Source organism: Mustela putorius, unplaced genomic scaffold (assembly GCF_011764305.1).
Source record: "Mustela putorius furo isolate JIRA1106 unplaced genomic scaffold, ASM1176430v1.1 tig00001075_pilon_pilon_pilon, whole genome shotgun sequence".
In the NCBI taxonomy this organism is placed as follows: Eukaryota; Metazoa; Chordata; class Mammalia; order Carnivora; family Mustelidae; genus Mustela; species Mustela putorius.
Window position 1 is genome coordinate 611,270 of NW_025421560.1, and position 23,831 is coordinate 635,100.

General features: G+C 53.9%; 1 protein-coding gene across 2 annotated transcripts in view; it reads left to right on the plus strand.

Annotated features, from left to right (window-relative positions):
- TRIM67 (tripartite motif containing 67) overlaps positions 1–22,295 on the plus strand; it is a 44,719-nt gene extending 22,424 nt beyond the window's left edge. The window contains exons 2-10 of one of the 2 annotated variants that reach the window (XM_004776013.3): positions 2,755–2,850; positions 3,978–4,100; positions 5,065–5,175; positions 6,315–6,474; positions 8,519–8,664; positions 10,938–11,076; positions 12,396–12,699; positions 15,251–15,413; positions 16,416–22,295. In XM_004776013.3, coding sequence (XP_004776070.1) covers positions 2,755–2,850; positions 3,978–4,100; positions 5,065–5,175; positions 6,315–6,474; positions 8,519–8,664; positions 10,938–11,076; positions 12,396–12,699; positions 15,251–15,413; positions 16,416–16,481 — 1,308 coding nt within the window. In that variant the 3' untranslated portion in view covers positions 16,482–22,295. The remainder of the gene's footprint in view (positions 1–2,754; positions 2,851–3,977; positions 4,101–5,064; positions 5,176–6,314; positions 6,475–8,518; positions 8,665–10,937; positions 11,077–12,395; positions 12,700–15,250; positions 15,414–16,415) is intronic. The other variant, XM_004776014.3, reaches the window with a different exon arrangement.
- The last annotated feature ends 1,536 nt before the right edge of the window (positions 22,296–23,831 follow it).

The window sequence follows — 23,831 nt, forward strand, 5'->3', positions numbered from 1 at the left end:
ACTCTCATGCAATCTCTTTCTCTCTCTCTCAAGTAAATAAATAAATTTTTTCTAAAAAATAAAAAAATAGGGGCACCTGAGTGGCTCAGTCATTAAGCATCCACCCATGGTTCAGGTCGTGATCCCAGGGTCCTGGGACTGAGACCCACATCAGGCTCCCTGCTTGGTGGGAAGCCTGCTTCTCCCTCTCCCACTCCCTGTGTTTGTGTTCCCTCTCTTGCTGTGTCTCTCTGTCAAATAAATAAATAAATAAAATCTTTAAAAATTTAAAAATAAAAAATAGGGGTGCCTGGGTGGCTCAGTTGATTAATATCTCTGCCTTCAGCTCAGGTCATGATCCCAGGGTCCTGGCATCACAGGACTCTGCTCAGCAGGAAGCCTGCTTCCTCTTCTCTCTGCCTGCCTCTCTGCCTACTTATGATCTCTGTCAAATAAATAAAATCTTTAAAATAAATAAATAAATAAATAAAATAGAAAATAAATAAAATCCCTGTTAAAGATCCTATGGGGGCCCATGAATGATGCTGACTTCTCTGTCTCCTTTGTGGGTGCAGCTATCTGGGAATGAGCTGAGTCGTCCTGGGACCTGTGCCCCTCCCAGGCCGGGTGGAGAGACCTGGCTGGTCCAGAACAGTAGTGAGGGGCCACCTGGGGGGCTTGAAGCTTGCACTAAATAAAATGTAAAATGAGGCTCCTCAGTTACATTCGTGGCCTTTCAGTGCTCAGTACCACCCATGGCTGGGGGCTGCCAGCTGCCGAATTGGACAGAGCGGACAGAACTCTTTTCTCATCCCTGTAAGTCTCATTGGCTCATCTCTGTGCATCAATCCTTGCAGCAGAGAAGGGCACACACTCGGGATGGGGATTAAGGAGGGTGTGTATTGTGATGAGCACTGGGTGTTGTACGTAAACGAGGAATCACCGAATTTTACTCCAAAAAACAATATTGCACTCTCTGTTCACTACCTAAAATTTAAACTAAAAAAAGGAAAGAAAGAAAGAAAAGGGCATACCCTGGGTGAGCCGTGGGGGGAGGAGCCTAAGCCACTTGGGGCAGGGGTAGGGATGGGGAAGGCAGTGGAGAATGCAGAAGCTCCTCCGAGCAGGACTGAGCCCAAATCTCACCTTGACCTCACCTTGAGTGTTGGTGGTCCCTACATCTGAGGCCCCCTGCTTCTCTTTCCACATGTCTCCCTGAGTCATCTCCTCCACTCCATGGCCTCACTGACTAGTCCTCAGAGATGCTCAGGCAGGCTGTCTGTACAGTTCAGTGGACCTCAAAGTACATTAGATCCCCTTTGAGGGTTTCATAAAAGACAGGATCATGGCCCTTCCCTTCCAGTTTCTGATCAGCAAGCCCGGGGATGGGGCCAGAGAAGTTGCATTTCAAACAAACCCCAGGTGACAGGTGCCCCTGAGGCTGCTGGTCCAGAAACCACACTTGGAGGATCTTGGTATGGTCTAAAGATCCTGTTCATTGATTCATTCCACAAGTATCCACGCAATGATACCATGCACCAAGGGCTCCTTCTAGATGTGAGCAAACCAGGCAAGTTCCCTGTGCTAAGGGGCTTACATTCGAGTGAGGGGAGACAGCCAGTAAACAAAGCTGTGTGGAGGGGTGATGAACGTTATGAAGAACAAACCACAGCAAAGGAAAAAAGCTTTTTTATAGGATCATCAGGAAAGGCCTCGCTGATCAGGTGACATTTGAGCAAAGACCTCAAGAAAGCAAGGGAGGTGCAAAGATATGACCCTGGCCTTTCTGCCCATCTTTAGCTTTTTAATCAGAACAATGTGACTCGTGGTTAATATGCTTAACAATCAAGGTCATCAGTCTCTGTGACAGCTAGGTTTGAAGGCAAATTCGATGGTGTATGTGTGTGCATTTTGTTAAAAAGAAGCCTGATGCTAAAGGCCTTACATTTCATCTGGGTGGCTCAGTCATTAAGCATCTGCCTTTGGCTCTGGTCATGATCCCAGCTTCAGGCTCCTCCCTCCGAAGAAAGGCTGCTTCTCCGCCTCTCACTCCCCCTCCCCCTGCTTGTGTTCTCTCTCGCTGTGTCTCTCTCTCACTCTCTCTGTCAAATAAAGAAATAATCTTTAAAAAAAAAAAAAAAAAAAAAGATTGCATCTGGGCTGGCAGTTCCACCTCTGGGCCCCATCTGTCCACACCCCTCTCTGTGAGGTGAGGGGTCCCAAAGGTGATAAGGGGACTGCCGCAGAGCCGGTTTCCCACTTCTAGACGAGGCCTTAGGGTTCCCAGGGCAGATGGCTCCAGCCCATTTCTAGGGCCTTCAGGCTTCTTCCCTGCCCACCCCCACCCCAGGCAAAAAGGCGACTGAATAGCGGTGGGGTAGCCTGGGACCTGGGATGTCCTTACACAACCGCCCCAGGTCCGACCGACGAGACACAGAACGGCCACGGAAGGAGAGGCTCAGTGTGCCTTGCCGTCCCGGTTCCGCGAACGTCTACGGCAGGCCGGCCAGCCTCAACCGACGAGCCGAACGCTCCATACCTCCCTGCAGCTCTGGGGTCCAGACAGGAGAGGGTGGGTCAGTCACATGTGTCCACCGTTGCCGGAGGAATAAGCAGTGTTTAGGGCCACGACTCAGGAGCCTCTCCACCCGCACGAGGAACGCGGGCTCGCGGGTGGCCCCGGCCCCTCGGGCTGCCCCGGCCCCTCGCCCACGCGCAAGTTTCGCCGGAAGCGCCACCCCTCACTCTCCTTTTCAACACGTGGTATCTTTTTAGGCCCAACTGTCCCAGGCCTTAAACGGGGTTTCGGATAAGGCGAAGGAAGCAAAAGAGTTTCTGGTCCAGCTGAAGAACATCCTGCAGCAGATCCAGGTGAGCCGAGCCCAGCCCCGGGCCGGGCGGGCAGGACAGGACGCAGGCGGCAAGGGGGAAGGGACGGTCCCTGCGGCGAGCATGTGGTCGGTGAGGAACATAGAGGGTTTAACTGTCCTACCGCGTAGCCGCAAAATATTGCTGTGTCACTTACGAAATCCGTGCGTGTGCGGAGCACCCACGCTGGGTCACACATGGAGCCGAGCACAGGTCACGCAAGCACCGTCCCCGGCCACAGCGGCCCGTGGGCAAGAGTGCGCATGCGTGCGCTCTACGTGGCTGTGGATGCGCATGCGCCTGCGGTACGTGAGTGCGCATGCGTGGAGGGCCTGTTCACAGCTTTGAGGAACTCGGAAGGTATTTCTTTGTTTGCACGGAGAGGGGAGACCCAGGGCACTGCGTTCTTAATCTTAGATTAGGTCCACACTCGTGACTGCCTTTTAGTTTAAGCAGCTCTCTAAAGGCCGTATGTGCCAACACAGCCACACTGTGGGGTGCGGGGAGTGAGAGCCGCAGCGCAGGTCACCGCGCGAGGTCAGAATCTGTGCTGGTCTCAGAGACCTCGAAGGATCCTAAGACGGAGACAGATCCTGCAGCCAGAGCTCTGTATTGGGGGTCGTTTTCCCGTCTTCCGATTACAGAAAGCGAAAGTATATATTGTACAAATTTTGGAACGTAGAGAACAATAGACAGGACTAAGGAGTAGTTCACCATCATCTCCTCACCGTAGGTGACTGCTTCATGCTTTTGATAGGTTCCTCGTGACTGACACACATGTGCGTGCAAGCAGTGTGGAATTGTGCCGTACGTGTGCGTGCAAGCGGTGTGGAATTGTGCCGTATGTGTGCGTGCACACGGTGTGGAATTGTGCTGTACTTTCACTTACAGCCTCCCTTTTTCCCCTTTCCAGTCTTTCATGAACATTTTGCACGGCTCGGCTCCAATGAACAAGGTTTGAACTATGTGCCAAGATTCGTAGTACCCCTGCCCTGACTCACATTAACATTGTTTCCAGTGTAATAATGTTACAGATGTCTCTGCCAAGAACTTCTCTGAAATACTTCTCTGTGTCTTGCTCTGGGCACAATTCTGCGTGTCTTCTCCCTAAAGCTCTCTGCCTCCCGCAGGAGAACGGACTGGACTATGAAGCCTGCCTGGTTGCTCAATGTGACGCTCTGGTCGACGCTTTAACTCGGCAGAAAGCCAAGCTGCTCACCAAGGTCACCAAAGAGAGGGAGCACAAGCTGAAGGTAGGTACCTGGGTGATGACAACCTGGCCCTCCTCACAGCCTCTGCACCGCACGTGCGGATGCACCCAGTAGGTGCTGGGTCAGTATTAGGTGAGTGAAAGAATGGATGAATGAACGAATGAATGAATGAGGCGAAGAGGGAATGAACAAGCTGACCCCGCACCTGCTCACACTCACGTGACTTTCCCCAAAGCCATGCTCTCCCTGCAAAGCTGCATTCGGGTGCCCTGACTCCTGCTCAGGTCAGAAGTACCCTCTCTCATCTTCTCTGAGGTCCTGTTGTTTGTCTAAGGGACTCTGCTTCTCACCTTGTAGAGCAGAAGGGACCAGTGATGCTTTGCTCAGGTCATCAGCTCTGCCATCTTCTTCAGGCCCTCTCTAATATCTCACACCCTCAGTAACGAGCAGTAATAATATGACCAGTGTCCCCCTCACAAGACACTGGGCTCCTGGTGTGAGCAGGTTCACGAACACTCTGCATCGTTGGAGGACTGCTTCATTGTCTTGGCGGCGGGGGGGGGTGTTCAACCTATTTTGTAGATATTTCCCAAATGAATTAGGAAACAATACTTCAAGGAAAGAAGGAAGGAGTGTTGGGGATGGTCTGTGTGTTCAAGTGAAGCAGCTGAACCGATCCAATTATCCATGACCACCAACAAGAGAGAAGAAAGACAAGAAGTTGGTCACTGGTTCCACAGGCAGTTTCAGACTGTGTACTTTCTCGGCTATCCAGAGCTCAGGAACAGAGTTCATTCTGTTGGGCATTGGGTCAGCTTGTTGGGAAGTGAGTCCATTTATCCCCCATGAGAGAGGGCCCATGGAGCTCAGGAGCCAGCACCCAGAGGAGAGGACACAAGGTGGTCCCCTCTCCCAGGGCTTTCTCCGTGCGACTTCTCCAACCCCCACTACAGCCTGGCTCTTCCTCCTCTGAAGAAATGATTACTGGGGGTCCTTTTCATCGCAGATGGTCTGGGACCAGATCAACCACTGCACTTTGAAGCTGCGCCAGTCGACGGGGCTGATGGAGTACTGCCTGGAGGTGATCAAGGAGAACGACCCCTCCGGCTTCCTGCAGGTGAGGCTGGGCTCGGAGAACAGAGACAGGCTTGGCTTCCCACCTCCAGGTCCGCCACCACTCCCCAAACAGCTGAAGTTTGGGGAGAATCCCTTCCAGTGAATTGAGCAGATACTCCTTTGCTCAGAGATTCCGGAAGACCCAGGTTCTCATCTTGGCTCTGACTCTCACTAGCCGTGACCATGGTTCTGGGTCGTTGTTAAAAGAGGGAGTCAGATGTCATCATTTCTAGGGCCAGAATGTTATGAGTTTATTCTTTGGCTTCCAGAGACCCCTGCTCAACATTTTCCCCACAAATGGGAGAGGACAGTCTTTGCCAGACAAGCTGGAAAGACTGTAATGGAGGAAGTGAGTTAGCAGAATCCTCATGGCCCGTTATCTCAATGGGCAGATATAGACGGATGGCCACTGCCCACAGAGCCCATGCAGCCTTGCTGCGGCATCCCCCCAACAGCCAGGCTGACTCAGGGCCACGAGCATCTCTCAAGAACATGACAGTGATTCAGATGGTGGCTCAGTCCTCTGTCTGCGGGGAAAATGATGAATCCCTTTGGCTAATCCCCAGAAAGGGCACACGGGATCATGGCTCCTCAGGGGCACGTGCAAGTGTCAGAATGAGCAGGACTTTCCAGCAGAGGAGAGCAGAGCTGGGGGCTTGATGGGGACTTTGAAACAGAGCAGCTTGGAGAGAACATTCTGTGGAGAATGAGCTTCAACATTCTGGGGCTATAGGAAGCACTTCCTTCAGACCCTGGAACAAATCACTTTTATGTTTCACTTTGCAAAGTACTAGATCTAACAAAAGCAGTACAGTGAAGAAGGCTTTTGCATATTTAAAAAAAGTATCATTGGCTTCCCAAAACGGCTTGGCCTGATATCTTTCAACAGCAAGTTCTTCTTCACATGTCGATGATCGCTTTTTCAGAATACGATTCAAATGGTAACAGTGCATTTTTATTTGCCCAGTGTCATGCTGGCAGGGATCCTATCTTCTCCACTGTGGCCTGAGAGCCCATGGCCAGCGCAGCCCCTTCCCTGTCCCCAAGCCACAGACACCAAGCCCCTCCTCCTTTCCCACCACTTACTGCATGATTTTTCCTTTGCAAATCAAAACCCTACACTCTGTGCTCCCCTTCAAGATCTCAGATGCTCTGATCAAGCGTGTCCAGGTGTCTCAGGAGCAGTGGGTCAAAGGTGCCCTCGAGCCAAAAGTGTCTGCAGAGTTCGACTTGACCTTGGACAGCGAGCCGCTGCTGCAGGCCATCCACCAGCTGGACTTCATCCAGATGAAATGTAGGGGTGAGCCGTGGTTGGCCCAGTTCAGGCCACGCTTCTTTCAGAAGAGGCATCCACTCTGAGGGGCAGCTCAGTGTCACTGGTGACAGGCAGAGGGAGCAGAGGGGGAGAGGAGGGGATGCCAAAGTCACAGGCCCAGGTTCAAGTCCCAGCTCAGCCACCCACTAGCTGGGTGGCCTAGGGTGGGGAGCACCCCAGTCTGAGCCTCAGTTTTCCCATTTGTAAAAGAGGATTCGTTATTTATTCAGACACTTAGTGAGTGTGCCATGTGTCAGTCGCTATTCTAGGTGTAGGACACAGCTTTGGACAAGTCAACAAACTCCTTCGTAAGATTGAGCTGATATTCTAGAAAAGGAAATAGACAGTACCCAAATATATCATACAATGTCCAATGGAGAGAGACGCAGTACAGGAGAAGAATATTCCAGATGGCAGAGGGATGGCAAATGCAAAGGTCCTGAGGCAGGAGTCCGTTTTCTGGGTTCCAAGAAGAGCAGAAAGGTCAGAGGTGAGAGCAGAATGAGTAAGACGGAGGGTGCTAGGAGGTGGAGGAGAGCCATGGGAGACACAGGCCAAGGGTCAAATATTGTGTGACTTGCACCATGTCGCAAGATTAGCAAGTAATGGCCAGAACCAAAGCCAGAGTCCTATTCCAAAGGCTCTCTCTCCGGGGACATCAAAGGTACATTCCAGAGAGGCCATAAAGCTGTTTGGTTTTTTAAAACCAAAATATCAAAGGACAGGGTGCCGCTCCCACAGAATCTATGAGGTCAGGAAATCCTTACCTGCAAAATATGGGGCCATTTTTACACTAAGGACGATACAAGTGTCTTGCACATCTCCGTGCCCACTCCCACACTCGGTTTGCACCTCAGGCAAAGTTTGGAAATGCCGCCTGCGAATGGGATGTTGTACGGAGGAACGGGGAGCCTGGCAGAGTGTAGGGAGGTGCGGCAGAAGAAGGGGTGGGCCTGGAAAGGGCGGTGAGAAAGGAGGAGACTTGGAGCCGCTCCCAAGGCTCAGATGCTGCTCTGGGATTGGGTGGTGGGTTCACACGGGAACTGGGAGAGGCAACAGCAGAGCCTAGGACCGAGAGAGGACCCCTCCATGCTTGTAAACTGAGGCCCGGGGAGTTGGCTCCTCTCAGCCAGCCCTGAGACCAAGTCTGTAAACAAGACAGGGCTGCACCCAGCTAAACTACCAGTGCCACTTGGAAGACGGTCCAAATCACAGGAGCCAAACCGAAATCTCTGGTGTTTAGAAATCCGGTGTTGTGATTTTCCCTTTGGCAGCTGTTGGTGTGGACTGGATTTATCTCTAAAATCTCTTGAGCCTGAACAAAGCTAGAATATAAACACTTTCTCCCAATCTTACCATGATGGAACTTAGGATACATTTGATTCACATCCCTAATTCCAGGGGTTGGCTGTTGGCTACTCCAGGTTGCCTCTCCCTCCCGCATCTGGATCCCTGGGCCTTTAACGTTTAAATGTGTCTCTGGGCCAGATGTTTAAATGTGTCTTCAAATTCTGCATGCCCCCCCACCACAAGGGCACCTTCCCAAGCTGCAGTATAAGCCGCCCGTTGGCCCCACAGAGAGGGTCCACACAGGCCTTTGCGTGGCCAGGAGGCATGCGGGGACATGTGGAACCTGGGTCTGTGGGAATCCCTCGTGGGTCCCTTGTGGATCTGAGAATCAAAACCAGGGGTTCTCAGTGGGCACATGGGGAAGAGGTCAGCCCTTCCTTAGGGCTCCAGACACAAGAGGCGCAGAGGCCTCTACCATGCCTTTCCCATCCCCCAACCCGACTCCAGGACATGCTGGGAATATGCGGTCACCAGTCACCTGTGCTTGCCCTCGCCCCCACCAGCTTTGAGACAGAGACTCCCGGGGCTGAGGTGTGCCTACGAGAGGTTGGGAGGGACTGCAGGGTGGCCACCATTCTTTCTGAGGCCTGGGGGCTGCTGCCTTGGGGGAGGAGAGTCGACACAAGTGTCCAGTGCCCTGCGAGGGATCTGGGCACTGAACCAGTGGTTCCTGTCACAGTGCCGCCCAGCCCCCTGCTACAGCTAGAGAAGTGCTGTACCCACAACAACAGCGTCACGCTGGCCTGGAGGATGCCACCCTTCACCCACAGCCCTGTGGACGGCTACATCCTGGAGCTGGACGACGGCGACGGGGGCCAGTTCCGGGTGAGGCCCTGCTGCTTGTTTGGAGGGTTCCTAACTCTGAGGTCTCTGGACTAGCCTGTGGGGCTGCCCTCAACTCCAATGCTGCCCCCAGAGGGCACTGGCCCAAAAGCAGAGGGCTGGTGGGTCTGGACCCTTGGGAGCTGGTGCCATTCCAACAAGGGCTAGGTCTGGGCAGCCCCCGCAGGCAGAGGCGGCAGCCACAAAAAATTTAGGACAGCTTTCCTGTGAAGACTGACACAGGTCTGAGGCCAAGGAGGAGCTCAGAGAAGCTGTCACCTGCGTGGATTAACTTCCCAGTTCACCCCACCAGTGTAGTCCTACCTGTTATTCCATGTCCTCCCAGATACCCCCATTCGCGCAGGTCCCCACTCCCTCAATTTCCTGTGACTCCCTGCTCTGTCTGCCTCATGGATTGTTCTACCTGGCGAAGTGCTCTGCGTGTACAGACAGACACTTGGTAAACGGTGGTTGGGTTGGAATGACCTATGCTCATGTTCCCTGTGATGAAATATCATGGGGTTAATAAAGGCTCTTTGTGAGCCGGAGATGGTCTACTCCCCCATCTGGTAGAGACCCCAGCCCAGAACCCCTAATAGAGCTCTACCTTGAGATTTCACACAGTGAAGCTCAGGTCACTGCCAAGGTGCTTTGTGGGCAGGAGACCAGGGAGCACAAACTCTGAGTCTTCTGAGAGTTGCCCCTTTTCCTTCTGAGGACACTAAGACACACTAGAGCAAACCAGTGCCACCACCATAGTTGTTCTGTCCTGGGGAGCTGTGCCATCTAACAAGTCTTGCCGAAGACCAATACTCCTTTTGTTTCTCTCAAAGGAATTTAAGCATTTGTTGTTTCATTTTGTTTGTTTGTTTGTTTGAAAGGTCGCCTTACAAGAACATAAGACTTGGGGAAAGAACTACAGCATTCCCTTGGGAATTGTTGGGTCCCCTGTGGCTCTGGGCATTTTAGGGAAGAGGGGAACAGAGGTCGGGTCAGCAAGGAATGGCAGCAGATCACTCACTGGGCTCAGAACCTCAGAGGTCTGGCTGTGCAAAGGAGCAAAGACCGGAAAGAGCTCCTAGACCGGAAATAGGGAAAAGAGCCCCTGTTTCTGAAATGGGAAGAGAAGACTGTTTTAGGCTGTGCAAAGAAGCAGCCACAAATACTGATGGCCTCTCTGCTGTGAGACATGACCAATAACGAAAGCTAGATACAGGGGCTAGAATTGATGAGGAGTCACACGTTATAGGAGGGAGAGTGTTGGCTTTGAATGCAGATAGGCCTGGACTTGAACCCTGGCTTCCACAGTGGTTCACTCTGATGCTGGGCAGGTTTCCTACCTTGTCTGTGTCTCCTCATATATAAAATATTTAAAAAAACCAATAACACCTTTCAAGGATTGTGTGAGGATTAAAATGCCTGATACAGAGCATTGCATACAGCGATTATTATTAATAAGTTGGAATAACAAAGGGAGCGCCAACCCCCTAAACAATCAGATAGGAAATATGTTCAGACAAAGTAGAAACAGTGGCACAGGAGGAGGGCCAGGCTGTGCATTGGGGGAAGTTAGGTGGACAAAGGTGAGTTTGAAGTGAATGGGGAACAAAGTAAGTCCCTACTGAAGGCTCTTTGGGGTCCCGTTCAGAAATGTGTCACCCTCTCAGGAGGCTGTGAGCAACGCAGTTCTGGGGGGAGGGGTGGCAAAAGACGGGGAGGGGGCGTGCAATGCCCCTTTCAGTCCAAATCAACTTGAACCCACCTGTGCTTGTTCACACGCTTCTGCTGTCCGCTTCTTCCCATTGAATGTACTGACCCTTCTTCTAAAAATATTGGTGATTTAGTCTAGTTAGATGCCTAGCACATGTTTCCTAGCTTAAATTCCCAGAAAAACCCAAAAATCTTCTCTTGCTCCAACCAAGGAGGAAGTGAGGTTTCTGTACCTCCACCCCCTTGGGGAGTCCTGTCTGACTGGCTAGCCTCAACAGGGCCAGGACATCCTCAGGCACCATGCCGGCTGGCTGCAGACCCGCTGTCCCTCCCTGCCTCCCTAGGACCCCCTCACACCTCCGCTCCACACAGGCAGAGGGGCTGGCCGGCCAGGGGTCAGACTCTGTGCTCGACTTGGACACGGTCTGCGACCCTGCAGCCCTCATCCAAATTCCTCTGATTCAAGAGCTCTGTGGGGGCACTAGCTCTTTGAATGTCAGTATGTCGCTAAGAGAAATGTTCCCACTAACCGAGGCATCTCCTGAGTACTCTTGGCTGTCTTTTAGGAAGTGTATGTTGGCAAAGAGACCCTGTGCACCATCGACGGTCTGCATTTCAACAGCACCTACAACGCCAGGGTCAAGGCGTTCAACTCCTCTGGCGTCGGGCCTTACAGTAAAACTGTCGTCCTGCAGACGTCTGATGGTAAGCACTCAGGGCTCAGGGTAGGACCAGATTCAGGCACTGGGGACAAGCTTCAGAAGGAGAACAGGTGGGAACACTCAGCTGCGTAGGACAGAGGAATGGAGGGATGGAGGGAATGTAGCAGCGGAAGTGTGTGTCTCCTCTGGCTCCATCCCTGCCCTGCTCACTGTGGCCCCTTGCCTGCACGTCCCCTCCCCCGACAAGCCACCAAAAAAGAGCCGGTTCTTCACCCCACTTGCTGGACTGGGAAGGGGAACAAGCAACTGAGAAGCTCAGGGTGATCCAGGGGCTGAGAATGGGTAAGCGGTCCTGGAGAAAAGGCCACTGGTCCCTGGGCATGATGATCCCTTGAATACCTAGTGTGAGAGCCCAGATCTGAGGCTTTACACACCTCACCGCAACCTTTCAGGTCTCTGGCAACGAGAGCGCATGGGCATTCACGGGATTTTGGTCATCTGAGTCCTTAGCAGGGAGTGATGACTTAAATAAAGAACATGTTCCAAAAAGCGTCCTTCCCACTCACCCAGACATGCCCCAGCTTCAGCTGCAGTGTTCTGGCATGGTGCCAGTCCTGTTTATTGTCATCGTGTATCCCAGCGTATCCTCTGGGTGCCCTGAGGGAAATGTGACACGCCTGGTTAGTCTCCCAAGGACGGAGGGGAGAGAGGGCAGCAGCAGATGCTCTCGTCAAAGGCACAACTGGAGATGCTTTTCTGAAAGTGGTGCAGCCCGCAGGCTCATTTTAGAAATCATGAAGAGGTCACCAGCTCTCTGCCCTCGGGGGCCCCCTAGCCTGGAGAGCAGCGGTTCTTGCCCCATGCACTGTGGTCGTAATCTTAGAGCAAGTGCCTCATTTCCCCCAGTTTGAGGGCTTGGAGAATGGAGGAGGCCACTCGATGGGCTGCGGAACAGGAAGATGGAGCTTGGTGACTTTGGTTACATCGCTTCACTTGTCTGGATGTCATATCCCACACCCACCGTCTTTAACTTAAAACCGTGTGGAGCATAAGGGAACAGTGTCCAAGACCCGACTGCACAAGATGCATTTAGGTCTGGGCTCTGACGCCCGAATGTCTGCATTCCTTGGCAAGGTTGGGCTCATGGGATTGAGACGCTGGATGAACACAGATCTGAGAGAGAGAGAGACAGAGAGAGTGTGTGTGTGTGTGTGTACATGTGTGCCCAGGTGTTACTCCTACAGGGAAGAACATTCAACACAGGATGCCAACTTTCTGAGAGATGCAAATGAGGCTTTCTCTGAGCCCAGGGTAGAGACCGCTAGAGATTTCCATCCCTGACTCTGCTTCCCTCCTCTCCAGTGGCCTGGTTCACCTTTGACCCCAACTCTGGGCACCGGGACATCATTTTATCCAATGACAACCAGACGGCCACGTGTAGCAGCTACGACGACCGGGTGGTGCTGGGTACGGCAGCTTTCTCCAAGGGCGTGCACTACTGGGAGCTGCACGTGGACCGGTACGACAACCACCCGGACCCCGCATTCGGCGTGGCCCGGGCCAGCGTGGTCAAGGACATGATGCTGGGCAAGGACGACAAGGCCTGGGCTATGTACGTGGACAACAACCGCAGCTGGTTCATGCACTGCAACTCCCACACCAACAGGTGCGCCGTGGTGGGGCATGCAGGGGCGAGGGCCCTGCCAGCAGCGCGTCCCTGCAGCCATCCCCGAGGTCAGGCATCGGCGGGAGGTCGGAGGGGAGAGGTGTTGCAGCTACTTGGCCGTCCAGTGTCCCTGTGGAAGTGAGTGTTTGCCTGCAGAGCCTGCCGCAGAGACTAGAGCAGCCCCAGGGCACGTGGCTTTATGGGACACTCAGCAAACCCCACAACCAGGTTTTGCCAGGCCCCTAGGCTGTCCTTCCCTTCCCAGTTCTGCTCCCCTTTCCTTTATGCACTGTTAGCTGGGGCCCAAGTCCCCGCGCAGCCGGCGCCCTCGAGGCTGTGACCAGGTCTCTGCAACGGGAGCAGGTGCCATTAGCCAGCTGCCTATTCAAAAACCACAGAGGGGCCGGGTCCAGACCCCCCAGCTCTGTCTCTACCTGCTTAAACCAAGCAGGGCCCAGATACACTGCCCACAGGAGGAATAACAGGAAGCACTTTTTATTTTATTTTATTTATTCAGTGTTCAAGATTGTTTATGCACCACACTCGGTGCTCCATGCAATACGTGCCCTCCTTAATACCCACCACCAGGCTCACCCAACCTCCCACCCACCGCCCCTCCAAAACCCTCAGTTTGTTTCTCAGAGTCCACAGTCTCTCATGGTTCATCTTCCTCTCCGATTTCCCCCAACTCACTTCTCCTTCCCTTCTCCTAATGTCCTCCATGTTATTCCTTATGCTCCGCAAGTAAGTGAAACCATATGATAATTGACTCTCTGCTTGACTGATTTCACTCAGCATAATCTCCTCCAGTCCCGTCCATGTTGATACAAAAGTTGGGTATTCATCCTTTCTGATGGAGGCGTAATATTCCATAGTGTATATGGATCACATCTTCCTTATGCATTTGTCCGTTGAAGGGCATCTTGTTTCTTTCCACAGTTTGGCATCTGTGGCCATTGCTGCTATGAACACTGGGGAACAGATGGCCCTTCTTTTCACTACATCTGTATCTTCGGGGTAAATACCCAGGAGTGTAATTGCGGGGTCATAGGGAAGTTCTATTTTTAATTTCCTGAGGAATCTCCACACTGTTCTCCAAAGCGGCTGCACCAACTTGCATTCCCACCAACAGTGTAATAGAATTCCCCTTTCTCCACATCCCCTCCAACACATGTTGCTTCTTGCCTTGTTAATTTTGGCCATTCTAACTGGCGTAAGGTGGTACCTCCCTGTGGTTTTGGTTTGAATCTCATGGCTAGTGACAATGAACTTTTTTCATGTGTCTGTTAGCCATTTGTATACATGGCGCCTGAGGCTTACAGTATCTCATTCAGTTCTCACCAGTATACAAAAGTCCTTTTACAGATTCTAGGAAGGGTTTGGGTTAAACAAGTGTCCCAAGTCACAGCACTACCTTGAGGCGCTGTCAGAGCCCCGCCAGAGTCCCGCCTCCGCTTCTCTCTGGGGTTGGGGAGCAGGTGGGACCCTGGGTAGGGGGTTGCGATAGCGGAGCCCTGCACCGCCCCAGGGCAGAGCCTCGGACCGGTCTCTACCGCCACCCGGTGGTCAGTGTCTGAATAGCACCAGGGGCCGGCTCCAGTTCCTTTTCTCCACCCTGGGCTCAGCACACCCTGGGGGAACCTGCCCTCTTGGGAAGCCCTTTTCCAGTCAGCGCCCCAGGTTTTTCCCACGACCTTCCTCATGACCTTGCTCTCTGCCCTGCCTGCAGCTGGTGAGCTTGTGCCCCATCAGGAAGAGGGTAAAAATGGGTTTTTTTGTCAGCGTGGAGCCTCTGAGCTGGGGGTAGAGACTTCAGCCCTCAGCTCAGGGAAGGGCGTCTGGTGGACCTGCTTCTAACACGGAGAGGAGGCAGGTCGGCCAGGGCCCCCGCAGCACAGTGCAGCTCACCGATGCTTCTCGCAGAGCGGATGTGAACTCCCACCGTGGCCAAATGTGGGATCAGGGATGCTTATCGGAGCGTCACAACTTAGCCTCAGGCTCCACCGCTGGCGCCCACAGGATGGCGACTCCAACAGGGGACTTGGTCGCAGGTGTCTGGGCCGTTTCTGAGATGAGCTGAAGCCCCATGGACCTTCTGAAATCTCCTGGAGGCCTGGCTGTCTGTCTCTTTGTGGCTCTCAACTTCTCACGGGTTAAAGCTGTCTAGGGCACCAAGTTCGTTCCTTTCCTTGGCAGATAAAGGAGCCTTCCTTCCCCACTCCAGGTTTCTAAGTGGGACCTGCTCATCAAAACCCGAAAACTCCCTGGGGGTTCAAGTCTCAGGGACTGTGAGGGTAAACGGGACAGAATAAGCTGGTTCCCCCAGGGTAAGGAAGCAAACATGAGGGGTAAGGCCTTCCTGTGTGGCCCTTAACTGGTGAGTGCGCTTCAGGAAAAGTCTCATAGCCCAGAAGAAGAGCTCCCTGCATGGCCAGGGGGGCTGTGTGTCGGGGAGGATATTCCGAGCATCCTTTAAGTGACTCAGAGCCATCACCTCCATCCCAAGCTGGGTGTGGTTGGTGATGGGGCTTCCTGGGGCTTCTCTTCCCAGGACGGAAGGTGGCGTGTGCAAGGGGGCCACTGTTGGCGTGCTCCTGGACCTGAATAAGCACACTCTGACCTTCTTCATCAACGGGCAGCAGCAAGGCCCCACCGCCTTCAGCCACGTGGAGGGGGTCTTCATGCCGGCCCTCAGCCTCAACCGTAACGTGCAGGTACTGTGTATCCTCGAGGCAGGAGCCCATCTGGTGGCTCCCCTCGGGGCTCGGGGGCTTCCAGAGGGCACTTGGACGACGTGGGCTGTAAGGCAGCCCACACTGTCGTGTGCCCGGGCAGAGAGCCACCTCCCCTCAGCCCACCTTCCCTGGAGACGGTCTCTCCGGCGTGATCAAGTCTCACTTACTCACTTGAAATAAGCAGAGGCTCTAAGCCGGTGGCCAGGTGTGTGCTGGGCCTTCTGGGCGAGGCTCTCCCCTGAGAGGAAAAACACACAAGTGGGCTGGAAGAGACTTGTCCGAGGGGCTGTGAGTTTCCTTCTGCTCCCTCTCGCCCTTCTCTGCTCCCTCTGGCTCCCATATGAAGTAGGCAAGAAAGATGTCCTTTTAGATCTCAGGGCTGGGCCATCCCCAGGGAGGGCTCAGGAGGCCGCAAAAGGATAGAGACAGAATGGGAGCCTGGATGGGTGTGTGTCGGGGGGAGAGTAAAGTGGAGGTAGCACCCTTGGCCTCTGGCAGAGCCCTCCTCCCACGGGGGTCCTGCTTTGTGGTGCCCACTGGCTCTAAGTACTGACAGGGCTGCGTCCATCACTGATGGATTGATTTGTACCCCTGCTTGCTCACGGGAGGGCTTTGAGGCAGCCTGAAACGTGGGCTGTCCTCCCACCTGGTTAATAGAACAGGTGCCCAAAAGGCACGGGGGCCACGGAAAGAAAGCAGAAACAAATACATAACCGCGAGGGCCATACGCCTGCTGCAACAGAGCCTCGGCCTTGTCTGGGCTCCTGGCTGCCAGGACAAAGTGGGCTGTCCGGGCACAAACCAGCTCCTCGGGGCAAACTGGTGGACACTGCAGGAGTGAAATTGAGCCACACAGCAAACAGTGTAGCCCACAAGAGAGAGAGAAGCCCTTGGGATGCTGCCTGTGGCCACCCACTGTGCTCTGTGAGGGGTTCTCATGGTGGCCTCCCCCACCCTCACTCAGCCCGCCTTCTTTTTCAGGTCACTCTGCACACAGGACTGGAAGTGCCGACAAACCTGGGGCGGCCCAAGCTGTCCGGCAACTAGCCTCCCAGCTCCAACTGCTCACCGGCATCTGGGAAGAGCCCCCCCACCCCTCACTACGTTCAAAGAACCCACAAGGATAGGACGATCATGTCACAGGTGCAGCCCCAGCAGCCACTGAGTAACTTAGAGGAAAGTTTTCTTTGGGAGATGCAGAAGAGGTCTGCAAGCCATGCTTGTTGGGGCGACTGGTTAAACTGGCCACTTGCGAAAGTAACCACTGGTTGATGGTGAACGTGGGTATGTGTCCCTATCATATCTCCTGGACGTTGCAAATACTCCCAAAGAAGGACCTTTCTCATGTTTCCTGCCATCTGTTTTCAAAGCTTGTCTTTTGGGGGAAGGAGGCACCAGGAGGGCAGACCGGCACCCCAAGAGCAGGAGGCAGGAAGACAGTTTGGATTCCTATGCTCCAAGCGTTGAACCTTCACCGGGACACCACTCAGTCCCGAGGCTACAGGTTCTCACCTTCGCCAGGAAATGTGATCCTTTTGCTTGTAGGTCCTGGAGGTTCCACTCGGTTATGCCCTTGCAAACCTCATCCAAGGTCAATAGAAAGGGGCACTGATTTGGACCTTCACCACTCCCACTGAACTGCTGAGAACCTTTTAAAATGGTTTTCTTTGGTCCTTCATTAATCAACCAGTCTCTCTATCTCTCTCTCTCTCTCTCTCTCTTTCTCTTGCACGCATGCGCACACACACACCACGCACGTAGTTTGCTAAAATTCATTCACTCGGTTGTTCGTTCTTAAACACAAAGGAAAACACGGACATCGGAATGATAATGTGAGGAGTCGTCACCTGGTGGCTCTTTCTGGAACTGCAAGCCTGTCTGAGTTGCTCTCTTCCAGACAGGGGGTCCCCCCTCCCCCATCCCGGACTCAGAGCAGGAAAGGTGGGAGGCCCTGGGGAAGCCGCTTAGAGCCGTTGCCCCTTGCTTGGAGACCCGCCCTACTGTTATCCTGGAAGCAGGAGGTGGCCCCAGGGGCAGGTGTGGTTCTGCTCTGGCAGGGGAGGGGGGCAGTTCCTCGAAGAATATCAGCTGAGTTCCTCGCCCCTCAGTCTCCCGGGAGGAGCTTGGGTGTCCAGATCTCTAGAGGCCCAGGTGGGGCCTCCTTGCTGGGAACACAGACCTTGTCCCAGGAGACGCGCAGGAGTGATTTGTGTTTCTGGGAAAGAGAGCTCGCTTTTGGGGCTCTGGAGCCTGCCTTGCTCCTGTCCCTAGAGCACCTTCCCGTCCTCTTCTTTTCCTCCTTGTCTCCTGCCACTCCACTTTCCATCTGGTAGTGAAACGTTCTGTCTCCTTTTTAAAAGAATCTATTTTATCAAGCATTTTATTTTGTCCACTTGTTCGGATTTTTATAAAACTCAGCCCGTAAACCGGCAGCAACTGTGTTGACTCGGTTCTACCTGCTTGTTGATACGCTGCCCTTGCTTTCTGAGTCTCCCCGGCCGATGCTGTGTAGACCCTGCCCCTAGCAGCAGATCCGACAATCCTACCTCAGAGCCCACGCCCTTGGACTGCAAGCCTGCCTTGTCTCCGCCTTGCGGGCAGGTGTGGCTGGCTAGGCCAGCCACCGGCGTCTTCAGGAGCTGCCTGGTGCTGTCTCAGCCTCCGTGTCCGGTCCTGGTAGCCACCTGCCAGGGATGCTGAGGTCCTGCCTCTTCATTCTCTGCCTGCTACATGGTTCCTTGGGTGCACGGAGGCACTCCTTGTCCTGTCCCGGAGCTCTGCCAGATCCCCCCGCTGGGGATGTCCCTCCAGGACCCCAGGCTACCGCCTGTCCTCCCGGCAACTGCCTCTCTCCTCTTTGCTTCCACTTGCCTTTGGTTCGCTCCTTAGCCATAGCTCCGGGTGGACTCAGCTTGGAAGACGGAGAGGATTGGAGGACACAGAGGAGCCATGGCCTTCCTGGGGCTGATGAAGCTTGGCTGATGGGCCCAGACATATCGGCTGTGGGAGAAGAACCACCAGTGCCCTGGGAGTGACATCAGGAGTGAGTGTGGCTGGGAAGACGGTGGTGGCTCTCCGTAGCAGGGTCCCAGTGTGAGGCTGGGGAGCATCCAGAGTGCCCGAAGCTGGCCCCGGCTCTGCCTCATTGGAGAGGAGCTGCTCCAGGTCAGTCAGCTGGACTTGGTACCACGCTCAGGACAGCCAGCGCCTCGGTCAGAGGGAGATAGGAACAAGGAGAAGGGAAAGTCCCACAATGGCAGGGGGTCTCTTTGGGATATAAAAGGTGGTTTTCCAGAGGGAAGCTTCCAGAATCCCTCACTCCTGTGAGGGCCCAGAGCAGGCACCTTGCTACCTTTGCCAACTCCTCCAGGAGCGCAGCAGCAATACGGCCGATGCCAGGCCCCCTGTCAGGCTGTCCTACAGCCACCTCTCCTGTCCTCAGCACAATACACCTTTCAGGGACAAGAACGGACCGAAGAGAGAAGGCAGGTCCATGCCACACACCTGTGTATTTGAGCGGCCAGCAAAACGAAGAATGAATCATCAACAGCTTGGGGCTTTATGTCACCCTCCCAGGAGGCCCCTGGTATGTGGAGTCGAGATGACCAGTCATGGGTTTCTTATCTGCCATCGAATTCCCTGTCCCTTTACAATGAACGTGGTGGCATTTTTGTACATAAAATTATATCAGGACGATGCTTGTTTGTTGGCTGGCCAAGGGATAACTTGGTGTTTGTCGTTGAGCAGTTTCGGTGAGAAAGGAGTTCAGAGTAACTTAGATGGTCAAGTTCCGCTGCATTGTAAATAATGGCGAACATAGTTCTGCGGTTTGTTCTTTGCTGGTGAGCAAATTTGGTCGAAGTGTATGCCTTCCCTTCTAGAACTAATCCTTTTTAAAAAGTGTCCCCATAGCTAGTCACTGCATAGCATCCTAGCTCCCAATTCAAAGCAATGTAAGACAGCACATGCAACCCTGCCTCCCCCTCTCTGTCCTGTTTAGGAAAATAATGATTCTAATTAAAGTGGACATCAGTAATCCTGACCCACAAAGCAAATGACCTAAAAGCTATAAAACTGTATATAGTTCTAGGCTGAATCCTCAGCCATATATGAACTCCATGGTTGTGACAGCACTGTCAAGTGCCCCGTAGCCCGCTGACAGGGAGGAGGCTGGGGAGTGAGCCTGGGGATGGGAACAGGCCCGTCCTCTTTGGTCTGGGTGCCCAGGAACGCCCCACCTTTCTCTGCCCACCAGAGCACTCCCCGGAAAGGATGAGGACGACGCAGGTCCTGTGTGTCATCCTCCGGGGATATTTGCATTTTAGCCTTAATTCTGACTGCAAGTGAAAGGCTCGCCCCACACCCCTTGAAGGTGTGTTTCAGCAGAGGGGTGGGCAGCTCTTACACAAAGCTGTTGCGGGTTCGACCCCGTGGCCTCCTGCTCATGGTGAGGTAGTGAGGGTAGGGAAGAGCCCTGGGCAAGGCGGGATTCAGCATGGTAATGCTGGGAAACGCTGTCACAAGGCCCGTCGATGATGCCGGGTTCCTCGGTGTCAGTGACATTTTGGGGTGGGTAACTCTCTTACTGTGGGCAGTCCTGTGTGCTGTAGGATGGTTAACTGCATCCTTGGCCTCCACCCACAAGAGTCCAGTAGCGCCCCCCTCCCAAGTTTGCTGCGATGACTACGCGTCTACAGACATTGCCAGCCGTCCCCTGTGGGACATCCTGGGCTGAGAGCCACTGGTTTGTCCTGTGTCCACATGTAGAGTGACGGGTGAGGCTTCACGCCAGTGTTAGACAGAAAGCCTGTATCACCGGGCTGTGGGCCTTCCTCCTAACCCCCAAGCCCAGGATGCGCCAGAGGGCTGCAGCATTCTGCCGGCAGGGGAAGGTGGGGAAGATGGCGTGAGCCGCAAAAAGAAGCCGAGGGGTCAGGTCTCACTCCGTACTCCCTGCGGATGCCCCCCCGCTCCGCAGCCCCACTCCTAGAAGGCAAACACTTGTTACCTTCTTTTTCCTTGGCCACGTTTGACCAGAAGCAACAGGAAATTCTTAATGGATTTGTGGCCTTTCTCTGGTTTTAAAAATCAAATCCAATCTCCTTAAAAGGTATTTAAGGTCTGCGCTGATTCCAGGACATCTCCACTTCTGTTTCTCAAGTAAGCCGTGTTCAAGGGATCGCATGCCTTGGCAGTCCTCCCTGGAGAGAACAGGATCCTGCTGGCTTTAACTTTGAATGGACTGGAAAATCATGGCATGGATGTGGGCAAATGTCTTAAATCTTTCTGTGCCTCTGTATCCCCACCCGAAAATGGAACGAGTCATACTAACCTACCTCCTCTGATGTATTGTGAGGATTATAGAATAACACTTTTTAAAGGAAAAAAAATAATAGTCTTTCATCTATTGAGTCTAGGCTAATGGTTCCCATTCAGTGAATCAAGCCTGTGTGGTGACTTTTCAGAATGTTCTCTGACCACAGACAGTGTCTTCCATCCCAGCCTAGTAGGACCAGGAGCATGTGTTTATTACACTGTTGCCTGGCCTTGAGGAGGGGAAATTTCGACATGTAAAATAGGCTTCACATGACCATACAAAGCAACAAAACACCCCAAATGTTCCCATTGCCAGTGAGGCCTGTTTTAATGGTACTTTTTGTATAAAGTGCCGTAAACAGGCTGTGTATCAGCATCTCATTGTTCGTCCCAAAGGCATCTGAGTGCAGAAGCCCACATAAGACCTGGAAAGAGGTTAACCTGCCTTTCCGGCCACCTCGGTCACCTTAAGTTCTAGTATCTGAGGTGTCCCCAACCCGTTGTGTAACTCCATTGTCTCCCAAGATGTCAGGCAGGGGAGCAGCTCTGAGAACCAATGTCTAAGAGTAAGGCGGGAGGCCCCTGCTGGGTGGTCATCCGGCCCTGGGACTCCCCTTGTTCTACCTGCTAAGGGGGTCTGGGCAGGGGGGACTCCAGGCTCTCTCAGTGAACGAGGCTGACTTCAGCCAGGGTTTGGGAGTCGAGACCTTACAGGGGAGTCTCGTCTGGAGGCGTCACTATTCTCTCAGAGTGCTGCTCCTGGAGGGAACAGGCTGCCCACCCCGGTCCTGGGGAAGACCCGGGCAAGGTGGACACCGCTCATCAGGCCAGGCCCTCAGGCAGGCAGGCTCCGAGGAGAGCCCAGAAACAGACTTCGGGTTTGAAAAGTGACCGCCGCGGCTGTGGGAGTGGGAACATGACCGGCGTCTGCTGGGTGAGAGCCCAGCGTGGGGCCAAGCTGGACCTTTCCAGTTCCTCCCATACCCGGTGACTGGGCGTCCCTCGCTCCCAGCTTCCTCGGCACCTAGAGGACGCACAGAGGGAGCAAGGCAGAAGATGTTAAATGCATGAGGTAGAGTTGCTGCTTTCCCACTAAACTGTGTATTAAGCATGAGAGATTTGTTTAACGTTGGCAAAGGAATTTTAAAAAGTAACAAACTTTGTGTCCTTGTTTTGACTGCCCAGAGAACATCCCCGTGCCTGCCTTTCTTTACCTGTTTTCTCCCTGCTCCCCGCCCTCGCATCCACTTCCCATGAGAGTTGGTATCTGGAGGCAGCTCTTGGTCCGGTTCGTGTTCACGTCCCACTGGAAACACAGGGAGTGGCCGGGGGAGAGAGGGAGGAGGCGGGGGAAGGGGTGGGGAGGAAAGCAACTTTTTTCTAATTTTTGTATTGGTACCCACAAGCGTTTGTATTTTTTGAATTGCAAACACTGTGTTTTCTGGTCTTTGGGGGTCGGTTGAACTTTGTGTATTGCCTTTTGGAAAACCTGAGTTTTATCACAGTCTTACGCAGATTTGAAATAAATTCTTTTGACACTGCCAACACCTGAAAGACGAGGCACAGTCTGTAACCCGCGCTCAGCCACCAGGTGCGCGTCTGGCCGCCATGGGCCCTGCGTGCAGGGTGGAGGCAGTGGGAGGGGAGGCCACGGGAGGGGAGGTGGCGGGAGGGGAGGCCACCTCTCCCCCAGAGGCCCCAGGCCTTCCACGGCGCCAGAGTCAATCCTGCCGCCGCTGCGCGCAGACCAGGTGTTGGGGCGGGTCCATCTGAAAGCACAGGGCGCTCACGAATCCATTCCTACAAGAGGTGACAGGGCTGGCGTTGATAGCAGGGAACATCACGGTGAAGATACAGCCATGAATAAAATACTGATCAGGGCTTACAAGACACTGGGAGTTGGGGAAGACATCCTCATCTCTGAGCTCCTAGAAGACTGGCCAGCCCCTTCAGCCACACAGACTGCTCCCAGGGGGGTCCACCCTAAAAGTTCCCTCCCTGCGGCCTGCCTCAAAGTGTGATCCCCAGGAACACCCGCCCCGCATGCCTCCTGCTAGCCCCTTCGGCCGGGCCTCAGGGCTCAGTCACCTGCCGGATCCCGGGACCACTGACATCAGGGGCCGTTGCAGACTGAGACGGGGCAGCATGGCATTCACTCGCAGGGGCCCTGCAGGGCACCCCCCCCTTGAAAGCAAAGGAAGCAAGACCAGCCACGGAGAGGTCGAGCTGTGACACAGACCCAGTGAAGGACCCAGCCGGGCTTTGATGGCCTCATGTCAATCCAGCACGGACTGTGTACCCCACCCCACCCCACCCGGGGAGGGAGGTGACACGATCCCTGCTCAGAACAATGAAGTGACAAGCACTTGTTCCTAAAAAGGGATCTGAGTGAGAGGCATCACAGCGCCCACCACCACCATCCTGGTGCCACAGACCCACCCTCCATTCAAGCCTGGGGAGAAGCTCTTCCAGAATGCCAGTGAGGGAGGCTTAGGGAAGGCCAGGGACTCAAACTACATTCCCCGTCACTGCAGCTGGCCTTGGAGCTGCACGGGACGCTCACGGTCTGTCAGTCCCGACTCCACTCGCCCTCTCTTATTTGTGATCCAGACCCTCATCCCAGGGTTCCAAGCCTCGGGTCACCAGGCCCTTCTCCCCCCGGGTTGCTGCGTTTGTCTATTTGCCATCAAAATCAGGCGAAAAGAGTATGAAGAGATGCCTGAGGGGACGGCGGCCTGGGTGCAGCTTCCTGCCTGCTCCACTGGTGACAGCAGCCCTGACAGTCAGGGTCACCCCTGTGCTACTGTTCTTATAGGGACAACCGCCTTGGTTCAGTGGGACATGTGCTGTGCTGTTTCTTCTGGGAAGCAGGGGCTCCAGGTCCATGGGGCCAAGAGCTGTGGGGACAGGAATCTCAAGGTCCTTAAGTGGGTCACTGGGAAGAACGGTAGGCGGGGTGTCGTGTGGAGCGACACTGATCCACCAGACAGTGTCCAGGACAGGAAGAAACCCCCGGAAGGAGAAACAGCAGTGTGCAGGCTGTAAGGGAACACAGATGCAGTCACTGGTCTATTCCGTTCT